This window comes from Marmota marmota, unplaced genomic scaffold (genome assembly GCF_001458135.2).
Source record: "Marmota marmota marmota unplaced genomic scaffold, marMar, whole genome shotgun sequence".
Classification (NCBI taxonomy): domain Eukaryota; kingdom Metazoa; phylum Chordata; class Mammalia; order Rodentia; family Sciuridae; genus Marmota; species Marmota marmota.
This window is the reverse complement of record NW_025999900.1, coordinates 36,926,695-36,941,636: the sequence shown is the minus strand read 5'-3', so window position 1 is coordinate 36,941,636 and position 14,942 is coordinate 36,926,695. Positions and strand designations below refer to the sequence as shown.

General features: G+C 37.8%; 1 gene segment (V, D, J or C); it reads left to right on the top strand.

Moving 5' to 3' along the window:
- The first annotated feature begins 4,828 nt into the window (after window positions 1–4,828).
- Window positions 4,829–5,398, top strand: LOC107144254. The segment is given in 2 exon segments: window positions 4,829–4,941; window positions 5,064–5,398. Coding segments are annotated over 2 exon segments (381 nt in total).
- The last annotated feature ends 9,544 nt before the right edge of the window (window positions 5,399–14,942 follow it).

The window sequence follows — 14,942 nt, the reverse complement described above, 5'->3', positions numbered from 1 at the left end:
CAGAGCATGGTAGGCAAGTGCTTTATTAATGAACTACCTGCTCAGCCAATGAAAAGCATCTTTAATAGTGGAAGTTTGGTTTTGTGTTGGTTGGCTTTGGTGTTGGGTACCGTGTTACTGGGCTGGGCTTCTGTCATGCCTCTCAACTCACCCCATATAAAGCCACCCTGAAATGGTGGGCAGAGAAACATGCCCTGATTTCTTAAATTTAAGTGCTATATTATTATATATTTCATTTTTAAAATGTTACTATTTATATTCAAAATTTATTCTCTAAGTTCAGAAAAATGAAGGGCAAAAGTTGTAAGGTAGTGTGACCATGTTTGGTATGTAATAGAGTTCTGATGCACTTAACAATATTTGGATAAGAATATATTGTATTTTATGTATCTATTTATGCCATATTAACATAAAACCCATGAGAAAATTAGGTTAGCTCTATGTTTCTAATTTTGGAGCTGGGAAAGCAGATTCAGAGGCCTTATACCATATCCAAGTCATATATCTAGTAAGTGAGAAGTCTGCTGTATACTCAGATAGTCTGACTCCTTCTCATGGGTTCTTGTCATACTGCCCTGCAAGCAGATAAGGTTAAAGGGCATATTGATTCCATTACTTAATCAGGCTTGGAGGCCTGATCAAAATGTACATCTACAGAACCAATGGCCTGGGTGAAAAAATCTGGATGAGTTTTAGAATAATTAAATGTTGCTAAAATATAATTCTTGTTCTGGTAGGAAAATGGGGATGAGAACCAACAATTTAATTAAACACTATGTACAAGTTATGATGGATATTGTATGTCATGAAATATTAATGTTTGTTCAATGAGGCAAACATGATTAACTCTAATCTGAGCCTCTGAGGTGTTTCGACAATTGTCCAAAGTCATATGATTTGTAATTGGAAGAGGTGGTTTTAGAGCCTGTGAAGTCCATGCTTTTTTTGAGCATGTCTCAAAGTTTTGCAGACAATAGGCTTTTTAGCATGTGCCTGACACACCTGGTACAGAAGTGTTCCCAGGAGGAAAATAGTTCAAATGAGATTCTGGCATAAAATTATTCATGACCATATGGCCACAGGGATCCTTTTATTATGGGTGTTGAGGGTGGTGATAATTCCCAAAGATGGCAGCATCAGGATCACTAATTCTTTGTGGAATTGTATGGGATTCAGGTGTTGTTGCAGTAGTTTATGTGATCCCTTAGCATTTGAGAAGCATTGTGATGATGGTAATTTATGTGCTATGGAGTTTGTTATTTGTTGTTAGGTGCCATCAGGGAAGAGTGAGAACAAAATAGAACTAGTGAGGACCCTGTGCTTTTCCCATCTCTGACCAAGGATAATGTTCAGAAGACAATGGGATGCTGCTTCCTGTCTGTCTCCCAAATATTTTGTAAGTTCACTTTTGTACTCAGAACCATAAGACGTAGGGGATTATGGGAAATATAGTTATCTATAGCAATAGGAGTTTTCCACAATACAAAGAATAAGGTTGAGTTGAAAAGTAAAGTTGATAATAAAATAACTCAGTTTAGAAAAACAAGAGCCACTATAAACAAAAAGAAAACTTTATGCATTTTATGCTTTCCTAATTCAGATTCTTTAGTTTTTTGTTTTATTATATTCAGTGATATTTATTCAGAAATAATAATGAATATGTGAGTGGACAAAGTGCTTAGGTCTTAGCTCCAAGCAATAAGATCATTTTTATTGCAAATGGAAAATTTGGATGAGAAAAACTAGGGACAGAAGGCAAAATTTAGGAATAGAAGGAAAGGAATCCAGAATTTTTTAAAAGTTAATGAACTAAGAAATGATAGTCACAGGGTAGTACTAGGAGATTGTCACTCCTTACCTCAATGAAAAACCATTTTTTTTTTGTTTGTGTGTCATTTATTGAAAACTCATTCAGTAGCATTTTTTGAGCCATTTGTGATATACATAGGGTGCATCTTTAGGGCACCTAGAAAGGTCTTAATGTTTCTAGAACTTTAATAAAGTTCTTAGAACTTTCATGAATAAATAACAGAAATTAGCTCAATTTGCTGTCATTAGCTTAATTTGTACCTTTAGGATATGGTCTTTCTTCTCATGTTCAGAACCAATTTTCTGAAAAACTCTAAAGTTTCCAAAGAGGAATTTATATAACCCAGAGGGGTTATAGTCTGCAGTCAACTACTGTCTACTTATTACAGAGATCAATTATAAAACATAATTCTGCTAGTTTCTCTCATTTTCAAGAACATTTCATTTCATACAAGTAAGAATGTAATTGATTGGTTTTCCTGGCCAACTCTTGACTAACATAGCTGGATAATACTGAGTCCCTGAAGCAGAGATTCTGCGCTCTGGAAGTCAGGCTGTCTGAATGAATCTATTGTTAGCTGTGAATTAGCTTATGCAATTTTTTCATTGATCTCTAAGTTCTACCATATTCCACTGAAACCTCTGCTACAATTTCTCAATGACAGTCATCAGTGTATGAACTCATGCTGTGACACTAGGATCTTCCAGGGCAACAGAGTGTTGCTATAACTCAAGGATCAAGGTTGAGTTGGAAAGTAAAGGAGCTGGATGCAGTGGTGCACTTCTGTAATCCCAGAAGCTCAAGAGTCTGAGACAAGAGGAATGCAAGTTCAAAATTAGCCTCAGCAAAAAGCAAAGTGCTAAGGAACTTAGTGAGACCCTGTCTTTAAATAAAATACAAAATGGTGCTGGGGATGTGGCTCAGTAGTCGAGTGCCCCTGAGTTCAGTACCCCATACAAAAAAAAAAAAAAAAAAAAAAAAAAAAAAAAACAGTAAAGGAAATTACAGAAAGGGAAGCTGCTCACTCTATTTTTTTTTTAATATTTATTTTTAGGTGTAGTTGGATACAACACAATGCCTTTATTTTTATGTGGTGCTGAGAATCGAACCTGGGTTCCGCCCATACTAGGGGATCTCTACCGCTGAGCCGCTATTTGTGCTTAGACTTCAGGTACACTGGGTTAGACATATGAGCCTAAAACACCAGGAAAGGAGAAAGACACTGCTTTCTCTACCACAGGGGAGCAACAAGAAGAGGGCCAAGTGACTTTGAACCCAAACAACATCCAGACCTAATTTTGTACCCCAGTCTGGAGCCCGTAAGTGTTTACACCTTACATGGGACCATGTAGATACCTTCTCCAAATTCATGGAGAGCTAGTGTTTACAGAAATCACATTAAAGAAGGTTTTTCAAGTCCAAGGATAAACACTGGCAGGGCTTGGCAGAAAAAAGTCATCCTGCCTTCTCTCCCCGTTTGTCCCTTGATCATTCAGGCTTCTTGTTCTAATTTAAATGGACAAAAACAACTTAAGGAAGTGGGTTTTGTTTTTGCTACTGTTACTTCAGTTCTACCATGAAGGAGAGTGGTTTTAAAGCCCTGTGAGGATTCGAGGCTCCTTCAGTGCTGACCCCAACAGTGCCTCACTGAGACCTTGAATGTCTGCCTTGATCAGTGTTCCCAAAAGTTATTGTGTAAACTTGTGTCACTATGGGTGCAATAAACACAACCTGAATAGATTGTTTTTCTAATCCTGAAGATCTTGTTTTATACATCAGTGGATATATCTACAAATATGTATTTTAAATTTAATCATTATGTAACTCATACATGTTATCCGGCTATGAGATCATTCTCCACAATAGCAAACATATCTATAATCCTTGAAGCTGAAATTGAGCTTATTTTTTTGGTTTCTTAAGAGAAATTCACATTCTGTGAGTATACTATTCTAAAATGATTATAATTTTTATTAACCTCTATTGATTAATAATGTTGGGAAATGGATACATGTAGAGAGCACACTTAAGGCAAATTTCCATGGAAATTTAGCATCAGAATAACAACAGTTTTGAAGACACACACAAAAGAATTTGCCTGATATGCATAGTTCAATCACATTATCTAGGCATCATTAAATTCCTAGGGCAGAAGAAACTGGTCCCAGAAGAAACTGGTTGAAAATCTTTTCTTCCTTATTGCATTTATTCAATACTAAGAATTCCATAGTTTTCTTTTTTTTTCTTTTCTTGGTGCTAGAGATCAAATTCAGGGCCTTGTGCACAATAGGCAAGTGCTCTACAACTGAGCTACATCCCCAGCTGTTTTTCAATTTTAATTGGTATGTATAAAAAATTATTTTCTTTGAAAGACTTTTGTTAAATTGTGTCTCTTATAGTTGATGTCATAAATATGAAACAATATGATATTCTAATAGTGACATTTCCTCAACCAAACAAATTTCATTTTCACATTTAAGAAATATTAGTTAACCACCTGCTAAGTTCCTGACATTGTTCCAGGTGTGGGAAGAGTGTAGGTCTAGTCCCTGCCATCTAAAGTCATCTACTGATGACTAAATGTGTTGGCATTCCTCTGATGTTATATAACTTGCTCAGATGATTTTTCAGTGGATCATATAGTTGCCATAATGACTGAATAAGAGAAGGTAAAATTAAATTCTTCTTAGAAGTGGCATGGCATGGAGTTTCCAAGGAATCTGATGTTCCGGGTAAAAATGAACTTATGAAAAATACCAACTATTCTTTAGAATTATGATGGACCATCCAACAGCTAACAGGTATCTTAGAAAAGAAGCCAGAGCAGAGCTACAGTACTGACTGGAGAGAGCAGGTCAACAATCCCACTGAGTTTCCCACTTTGCCCACAAGGGGGTGCATCTCCTAACTCATTTTCATTCTCTCTCTCTCCCCCCCCCCATCTCTATCTCTATCTCTATCTCTCTATCTCTATCTCTATCTCTCTTCCTCTTTTACCTCTGAGCTCACAGGCATCCTCTCACTGTGACCCAGACCTTTCTTTACTCTGTGAATTCAGGATCCAAGGACTAAAGAGGTTGTGAAAATGAACTTTGCCCCAGGACCAGTGATTGTACTAGTCTTAATGTTTGGTAAGGAAAGTGGCATATAGATCTTAGAGCCTTTGGTTCTACTATGCTGATGAATAACTTTCTCTAAAAGGAGATCATGACTAAGGTAACCCGCACTAATTTGTTATTAATTTTCTTCTTAGGAGGAAGTGAAGGAGACTCGGTGATCCAGACAGAAGGACAAATGACCCTCTCTGAAGGGTCTTCCCTGACTGTGAACTGTTCCTATGAAACCTCACAGTACCCAGCCCTATTCTGGTATGTTCAATACCCTGGAGAAGGGCCACAGCTCCTCCTGAAAGCTGTGAAGGCCAATGATAAGGTCATCAACAAAGATTTTGAAGCTACATATGATCAAGAAACCACCTCCTTCCACCTGGTGAAAGCCTCTGTCCAAGAGTCAGACATGGCTGTGTACTACTGTGCTCTGGGTGACACAGTGGCAGAAACTGCAGGAGGAGCTGAGCACAAACTCTGAGCAGCCACCAGGGGCCTGGCTGCTGAGCATCTGCCTCTGGAATCACTTTGGTTTAAGGACCAGGAACTAGTCTACTATTGTAGCCACCTACCAGGCACTGCTATAAAAGTCATCCAGACCAACCCTAAGGACCCAGCAGGAGAACATAAAGGAAATTTTCCTCATATAAGATTCTTCAGAGGTTAGGGTGAAAACTGTCATCGTGGTTCCTCAAATGCTCCTGAAACTTATGATTTTGAAAGCATAAAACCTCAAGGTGAATGAAATGATCTATATGTTCATCATTGCATATAATTTTATTCCCTGACCTTGTCTCAGGTCATGCAGGAAAATATTGTATAGAAACACAGCTTTGGCTTCTGAGGGTGAAAATGCTTAATGTCTCATGAGAAACTCATGATTTATGATGGAAGTTTTAGTGAAAGAAATAGTAAATTCTTAATGAAAGAAAAAAATGTGAGGAATGAAGGGGGAGTGTAGGGAGTTTCACATTTGGAAAGATAAGATGAACATTTTTTAGTTTCTTTGGGGAATGTACATGCACACACACAAGGGGAGTTCTCTGAAAAGGATTACTGATGACCAAAACCCATAGAGATATCTCTCTCCATAATTTGTTAGCAAGCTGCCTTTCTATCAGCAAGGTAGTACCTGAGATAAATAGGAAGTGCCTAGGATGTGGAGTATGAAAATTCTACTGAGATGAAATTCTTTCACTGTAGTTTGGTGGGAATTCCTTTAGTCCATGGCCAGCGCAGACTGGAATGGTTCCTTCACATGGGAAAATTCTCCGTGAGTTTAAATTAAAGACACAGACACACAGTTTTACCTTTAAACAAGCCCCAGGATGGCTCCTAGAGCTCTCTGTCTCAAGCTCCCCAGGGGGGCAGCGAGGTTTTACAGAAGAGGCTAGTGAGAGCTAGCAAGCACACTAGGGAGTGAGCTTTTGTTGGGGAACCAAAAATTCTGGGGAAAATCATGTCCAATGAAAGTCAAGGGGGTGGGCAGTGTGACAGGGTCAGATGCAATGATTGGATCTTTGGGGCAGTGGTAAGACATGCCTCCACATGGACACGTTCTGAACCCAAGAAGGGTGGGGAAAGCTCTGCCACATTGCTGTGGCTGAGCACCTCACACCCAGCTGGGGAGGAAACTCAGTCATGTGCAAGGATGGTCTCCCACCAATTCCAACTTCCCCAATATCTTTGCATCATTTCTCCCACAGAAGGGGAGGAGTAGCTACATGGAGTGGTAGATGATGGCCAGGGATATGAAAGAGGAAGGATGGCAAAGAAGAAGAATCTTTGGATTTAATTGCAGATAATTTGGTGTCTTTGCAAATATTGGAGATTTTCTTTTGTCTCATCTATTGCAGGTGCTTAATGTATATCAGTTTATTGACCCATTAAGAGTGCCTTTTGCTTGTGGGAAGTCTTCTTGAGCACAATAAATGAGAGTGAGGAGGTGGTGTCCATTGTTTTCTGTCTTAGAGTCTGCAGAAGAATGCTTTTTGGCAGATTGCTGACACTGTCATTGTCATTGAAAGAACATTGTACATAAATCTTTGCTTTTTCATCAATATCCATTTTTAGGCTTCCCTCCTATCTTTTTAGTTTTTTTTTTTTTTCAGAGTCTCATTTCTAGGTCTTATTAATTAGTTGATTGAATAACTACTCATACAACATAGGATAAAACAACTTCAAATAGGTTCAAATAATATACAGAAAAGACCAAATTTTTGTGAAGTATGGAAGATTGAACATGTGTTACTTCTGTCTCTCTAAAACTCCAACATGAGGATATTTAAAGAGAAATTCCACAATCACAATGACAAAGGAAAAGAAGGACATAGGAGATGGAATGCCAGAAATACCTGAAAAATTAAGCAAAAATGTAAATATAACAGACTTCAAAGAGCTGCGAAATGTGAAGCCAAAGCTTGCAAAAGGGGAATCCAGGAAGAAGCCATCCAGGTCCACTGTTATGCTTGGCCCAGGAACTCGAGGCAACAGACTTTACTTTTGAATACTGGGAGATGAGGAACTGCTTAAAGAACTTTATAAGTAGCACTTCAACCCCCATACCCTCCACCACCTCTACAACAATGACTTTTACTCATCAACTATGAAAACGAGCATACATTTACTCTCTGGAAACAGCCTCTGGTTTGGGGGACACTAGATAAACCTATTTGTGATGATACCAAATAAATCTGGGGCAGGGGAGGTGAAGTGACAAGTTGAAAATGGGTGAATTTTAAAAATTTCTGTTTCTGAGTATGAGACTTTTGGCTTCTCTTACATTCAGCTTTTATTTAGCTTTCACTAAATGAATGTGTTGCAAGAGAGTTATCAGAGTATTCATTTATTTAAAACTAGTGAAAGTCCTGCTTGGAAGAATGAGGCAGGAGAACTGTGAGTTTGAGGCCAGCTTGCAAAACTTATGAGACCCTATCTCAAGACAAAAGTAAAAAGGACTGGGGGTGTAGGTCAGTGCTAGAGTGCTTGACCAGCATGTGCAAGGCCCTGGGTTCAATCAATAAGACACACACACAAAAAAAAACAAAAAAACAAACAAACCAACAAACAAAAACTGGTAGCAGAGTTGGGGCTGTAACTCAGTGGGAGAGCACTTGCCTCACATGTGTGAGGCACTGGGTTTGATATATGGCACTACATAAAAGTAAATAAATATATAAATAAAATAAAGTTATTGTGTGTTCATCCACAACTAAAATCATATTTAAAAAGCCCAGTGGTGGCAAAATAGTTTTTTGTTAACCTAGAAAAATCATAAATTTTAATTAGATTTCTGTCCCCAATGTAAAAATGGGCCATCAGGGATAGAACCAGTTTGTTCATGATCCTATATTTTAGAAGACCACAAAAACTCCTCCAGAAGACTTCTGGAGCTGAAAAATGAATTCAGTAAAGTAACTCAAAAAAAGTCAATATATAAAAGTCAATAACTTTGCTAGCTCCAATAATGAATCTTCTGAGAAAGAAATCAGGAAAACTCTCCCATTCACAAAAACCACAAAACCCAAAAATACTTGGGAATAAATATAACCAAGGAGTGAAAGAGCTCTATGATGAAAAATATAAATGCTGAAGAAAGAAATTGAAGAAGATCTTAAAAGATGGAAAGACCTCCCATGTTCATGGATAAAATTAATATTGTCAAAATGGTCATGTTACCAAGAGCAATAGACAGATTCAATGCATTTCCCATCAAAATACCAATGGAATTTCTCAAAGAACTAGGAAAAACAGTCTTAAAAACTTATTTGTAGTAATAAAATGCCTATATGTTTGTTGGCCATTTGTATTTCTTCTTTTAAGAAATGTCTGTTTCTTTTGCCCATTTATTGACTGGATTATTTGAGTTGTTTTTGGCATAGGTACTGCCTTATCAAGATCCCAAAAGTGCAAGAAATACAACCAAGAATCAGTTAGTGAGATAGAATAAAATTAAAAGCTTCTATATAGCAAAGGAAATAGGAACATGAAAAGAGAACCTAAAAAAATAGGCAAAAATCTTTGCCACATACTCCTCCAACAGTATCGATACCCAGAATGTATAAAGAACAAATATATGAAAAAATGTTAAACATCCTGAAATCAGGGAAATGCAAATCAAAATTACATTGAGATTTTATCTCATTCCAGTTAAAATTACAATAATCAATAGTATAAATAATAATAAATGCTGGCAAAGATATGGGGGAAAATATACACTCATACATTGGTGGTGAAATAGCAAATTAGTATAACCATTTTGGAAAGCAGTATGGAGATTCCTCAAAAACCTAGGAATGAAAACAACATATGACCCAGATTTTTCCTTCCTTGGTATTTATCTAAACATTTAATCACTTAATCAGAGTACTATAGCCATACAGGCACATGAATGTTCATAATAGCACAATTCACAATAGCCAAGTTATGAAATCAGTCCAGGTGCCTATCAACAGATGAATGGGTAAAGAGAATGGAGTTTGAAACTCATCCATAAAGAAGAATGAAATTATGTCATCTACAAATGGATGGTACTGGAGAACATCATTTTAAGGGAAATAAGCCAGACTCAGAAAGTTAAGAATCAAGCGTTTACTTTCATATGCAGAAGTTAGAGTGCAATAAGGAAAAAAGGAGGAGGATCCTATGGAAACAGAAAGGAGATCAGTGGAGTAGGGGAAAGGGATTGAGGGTAAGGGAAGAGGAATAGGAAAAGGGAGGAAACATGGAATGAAATTGAACAAAACATGCTATGCACATATGTGAATATACCACAGTGAATTTCACCTTTATGTATATCTATAAAACACCAAATAAGAAAAAGAAAATAAACCAAGGAAGACCAGTAGAGTCGGACAAAAGGAGAGACAAGGGGAGAAAAAGAGGAAATACTAGGGACTGAAATGAAACAATTATATTTTATGCATGTATGATTATATCAAAATGAATCCTATTATTATATATTATAATGCACTAATAAATATTAAAAAATGTATCATAAATATCTACTTATTTTAGCAAATTGATATACTCCTTTATTTAAGCCATGCATCCTATCATATGTGTATAAAAATACTAAGGATGTACACTGTGCAAAACAGTTTTTTGTACTGATTTCACACCCTTGTGAGTCATACACTTACGAAAGAAATGGTTTTAGTCTGACCAATAGTAACAGCAATTCAGTTTCTTGGGTTCATATTTGTCTCTGTTTAAAATCCTTAACCAGATGACTAGATTTTGTGTAGATCTAAAAAAAGAACTAGCAAGTTCAAGAAATGTCACAAACTATAAACTACAGGGAGGTAACTGCCGATTTAAATATTTTATTTTTATTTTAAAAAGTATGTTATATTTCTTAGTTGCCTGTAAATCATAACCAAGAGCAAGATAAGAAGATTCTACTGTAGATAGTACCAAGGGTCCCAGCACAGTGTGTGCATTGAGGTGTTGTGTGTAGCCCCTGCAGTTAACAAGGAAGGTCCTTCCTTTTGTGGTCTAGGAGAAGCACGTGGCCCCTGCAATAACAGTCAGTTTTAAGAAGCCAGAAATCATATATGGAAAATGGAAAAACATATTGGAATAATGCTATGGAATTAGTGGAGAAAACAAAACAGTGAGCAATCCTCCCAGCAAACCATGCAGAAGTGACAATTTCCTTCAAGGTGGCTGCATTATGATAAGAGGTCAAACTTCAGGACAATTAGTATGAGCTGGAGTCCTCAAAGTTTGAACTCTACTTAGACAGGATGATTGTAGGTATCACATTTTTCCACCTGCCAGGATCCAAAACTATAACTGTGGGCAAACAGGGAAGTTTTGGAATCTCTCTCCACATACCTTCTGTGTTCCATTATGCCTCAATGCCATCCAGCTGACATCCAGGAGTGAAAAGAAGGGATTCTTGAAATTGAAGCCAAATCCACACATTATTCGACACTGAAAAGCCATGGAGAGGATGACTGAGCCCTACACATGGCAGGGGGCTAAGGGCAGTGGCCAACCTGGGACACTGTTAGTCCTTCTAATTAATCTTCAGGCAATATCCTTGGCCAAGGTTATGGAAATCGCCATAAGATGTAGGAAAAACCCCCAAACAACAAAAATCCACATGCTTAGTGTACTGTTATGCTTTCCCACTGAAGGACAATTTCTCTGAAGGAAGCCAGTCTTAGCTTCTTTCTCTTCCTATGTTATAACATGAATGCAAGACAACTTTAAGGAGAAACCTAGTTTATTTTCTTGTCAATGTGGGACATTCAACAAATTCTAAGTGAAAAAAGAATTAGATTACAGATGTAAGAATAGACTACCAGGGCTGGGGCTCAGGCTCAGTGGTAGACCACTTGCCTCACATGTATGAGGCACTGGGTTTGATCTCCAGCACCACATTAAGAAAAAAAAATAATAAAGGTATTCTGTCCATCTACAACTAAAAGTATTTTTTTAAAAAAGAATGGACTACCATTTACTGTAGCTTCCTACTTATTACTAAGGATAAAACTTACTCAAGTAGAAATACAAAAAAATTATATAAACTCTGTCTGAATATATATTAGCTGCCTTATATCTTCCCCAGTGGCCTGCCCACCACCAGCAGTGGTTCCAGAGCTCTAAGTCCACACTTCAAACTTCAAGAGGATAACATCTGCATATGAACATGATCCATCCTATGTCAAAAGTCACTTGCTTTTTCATTCAATGCAATTGAAATACTATGTCATGCTGTAGCCTTCTGTTTGGTAGCTTTCAGTTTATTTAGAATACATTTCCTTGATCACCTCCACAGGGTGGGATACCCTCCTGATTGCCACAACATGAAGCCCTCCCCTTGAGCTTCATAGGGTGCTTTAGAAAATGTCAGCTCCTAGCTCCACAGGTTTTAATCTGAAGTTCACCATTAATGAAGGAGAAAGACAAGGTTTGCATACACGTCCCCTCTCTGTTGGGATTTGGAGACAGGGATATATGCAGAAAAATAAAAGCTAAAGGTATTCTTTTTTGTTCTGTTTTGCTGGCTGCTTTACTTCAGTGATAAATGTATTTTGATTAGAATAAATACGCCAGGTTCTTATCCTTCACTGCCTACTTTGTAAATACTCTCAAAGTGTTCATTTTGTCAAATAAAGTTCATTTCTCATCATCATTCTAGTCTCCACTTTCTTCATTAAATTTTGTTGCCAGGCTGTCCCAACATTTCACTTCTCAAGTGAGAAAACATCAATATTTATTTGTTTCATTGAACCCTTTGCACAGAATTGGGGATTTTTTCATTTCTAGCACCAAGGGGTTAAATGATAGTGTCTCTTCTCCCAAAGGCAAATTATAGTCAATCAGTACAATTTCTGAGCCTTGTCAATTTTCTTTTACACAGGAGAAAAAGTGCATGATTGTCGTTGATGTATTGCTAATTCTATATTTGGCCTCTGATTCAGAGAGATGGCTCTGGACCCATGAACCTTGACCTCTCCCCTAGTTGTCCCACACCCCAAAGCTCAAAGACTCCTCAGGGGAGCCATGGGCTATACTTTCCTTACACTTCCTAGTAGGAGAGGCATGTCTTTGTCTCTTTTCTTGGAGTAGGAATTCATTTTACCTTTCTGACTACAGCCCCTCCCTGGTTCTTATTGAAAAGTAATGTCCTTTGACTGTTGCTTTCATAACTGTACCAGGGTGGCATTAGGTTGTCTATTTTCCTTTCATTCACTCCTGTTGCTATTAAATCCACACCAATCTACTCATAGGAGACTCAGTCCTCCTACTCTTGGCTGAGTTTTACAGACTCTTTTTCTGTTGCCATCTTTGTGTCTCCACTGTGTCCACAGTCAGTTGTGCTGTTTCCTGGAGGGGTCGCCCTGCTAATGGGATAATATTAGTACCATGTGTAACACTGTGTGCTTCATTCCAGCAGTAAAGTCACACTGTCTGGTCCTGGGAAAGACTGCTCCTAAGTAGCATGTTTCACTTCCAGTCCACACAAATAGCTCTGTGGTTCTTCCATGGAGGTTCAGGTGCCTCTGGGCAGAAGACTAGCTCTTGAATTTGGCCACATTACTAGCAGCCAAGGTAGCAATGACCCCACACTTTAATCAGTGTCACTGGTAAAGCCCATTTCTGGGCCCCCTTCCTTCCTCCTTCTCCCTCAGAGACTTTGGCCCACTGGAGCCTGGTGCACTAGGTGTAGGGCAAGAAGGCAGGTCAAGGACACCAGGTCACACAACCAGAGCCAACAGTGGTTGACCTTAAACTTGGTTTTAGAAAATTCTATTTCTAATATTCATTATGCTATTCATTATGGCATTGCTTTTGCTAATAAGCCCGATATCTGACAGTCCCTGTGATGTTTAACAGTAGTTAAGGCTTCAATCAAGACGTGGGTGGATGAATTGTGGTTTCTCTGTTTTGGCTTCTGTTACTGTGGTAGCTGCCTCCCGTGGAGTTTGCTTTCTTCTTCTTTTTTATTTAATATTTATTTTTTAGTTGTAGTTGGCACAATACCTTTATTTTATTTATTTATTTTTATGTGGTGCTGAGGATTGAACCCAGGGCCTCACATGCTCTACCACTGAGCCACAATCCCATCCCCTGGAGGTTGCATTCTTGACCAGGTCAATTGACTTGCCTTATAGCAGTAACTAAATTGAACATACTCCATATCCCATGGTCTGTGTTGAAAAAAATTCATGTTAGTTAAATACATTAATATTTTGATATAATACTTCTTTCTTGGTAATATTCAGATACTCTGAACAATTCTTAGGCAATGATTTCTGTTAAGTTCTGAAGATTTACAAATCATGAAATTTCAGTCTTGTTTTCAGCAGTTATTTCAGAGTACTATTCAAAAGCACTTTGCTACAGATAGTGAATAGTAAAATATTGAGAAGCTTATGTAACATATGAAGAAAATTTAATATCAAATACACCACCCAATACAAATTTTGAATATTCTTAGCACTTTAGCACAGTTGTTTGGATAATTTCACCTTGAGACCTAATTCTTAATATCAATGACAAAAGAGCACTTTTTTGAGGGGGGGGCTACTGGGGTTTGAACATGGGAGTGCTTAACTAGTGGGTCTGAACCCAGGAGTCCTTAACTGCAGAGCCACATCTCCAGCCCTTTTTATTTTTTATTTTGAGCCAGGTTCTCACTAAGTTGTAAAGGACCTCACTAAATTGCAAGGCTTGTTTTGAACTCCTGTCTCAATCTCCCCAGTTGCTGGGATTACAGGTATGCACCACCACTCTCAGAAGAACACTTTTCTTTAGGAATCAAGTACACTAAAACATAGGCATATGAAATAGAGTGTTGAAATGTTGAAGGTACTTTACATGTTTAGTTTTGATTCAAAATTGCTTTTTGTGACTGGCTTCATTATGTAAAAGGATATTAAAAATGGACTCTTGCTTTCGTTTTCCTGGGCTGCCTTAATAAAATGCCATAGATAGTGTGGTTTAAATGACAGACATTTATTTTCTCCCAGTTCTGGAGACAGGAAATCCAAGGTCAAGGTATCAGCTGGATGAGTTCTCCTGAGGCCTCTCTCCTTGGCAAGCAGGTGTCACCTTCTCAGCGAGTCCTCATGGGGACTTTCTCTGAGGATGTGCCCAAATTTCCTCCTCTGCTGAGAACACCAGTCATTTTGAAAATCAGTTATACTTGACAGTAGAAAGTGCTTTGATTCATTGTACACAAATGGAGCAGAATTTTTCACTTCTCTGGTTGTACATGCCTTAGTTAGTGCTTTAATGACATTTTCTTCAAAGACTATCACATTTGAGGTTCTTAGGGTTAGGCCTTCGACATTTTGGGTGGGACACAATTCAGTTCATAACTGTTCACAATTCAGTTCACAATTCTCACCTGTTGAAGTCTCCCTGATTTAATATTGCATGAACTTGAGGTGCACACAATCATCTAATACGTAATTCTGATGGAGAGCTTTCCCTGCCTCAGTGTGTTTTTGAGGAACTAGAAACACACAATTATGAATAATTTATAAAATATTCCAAACTGTAAAATA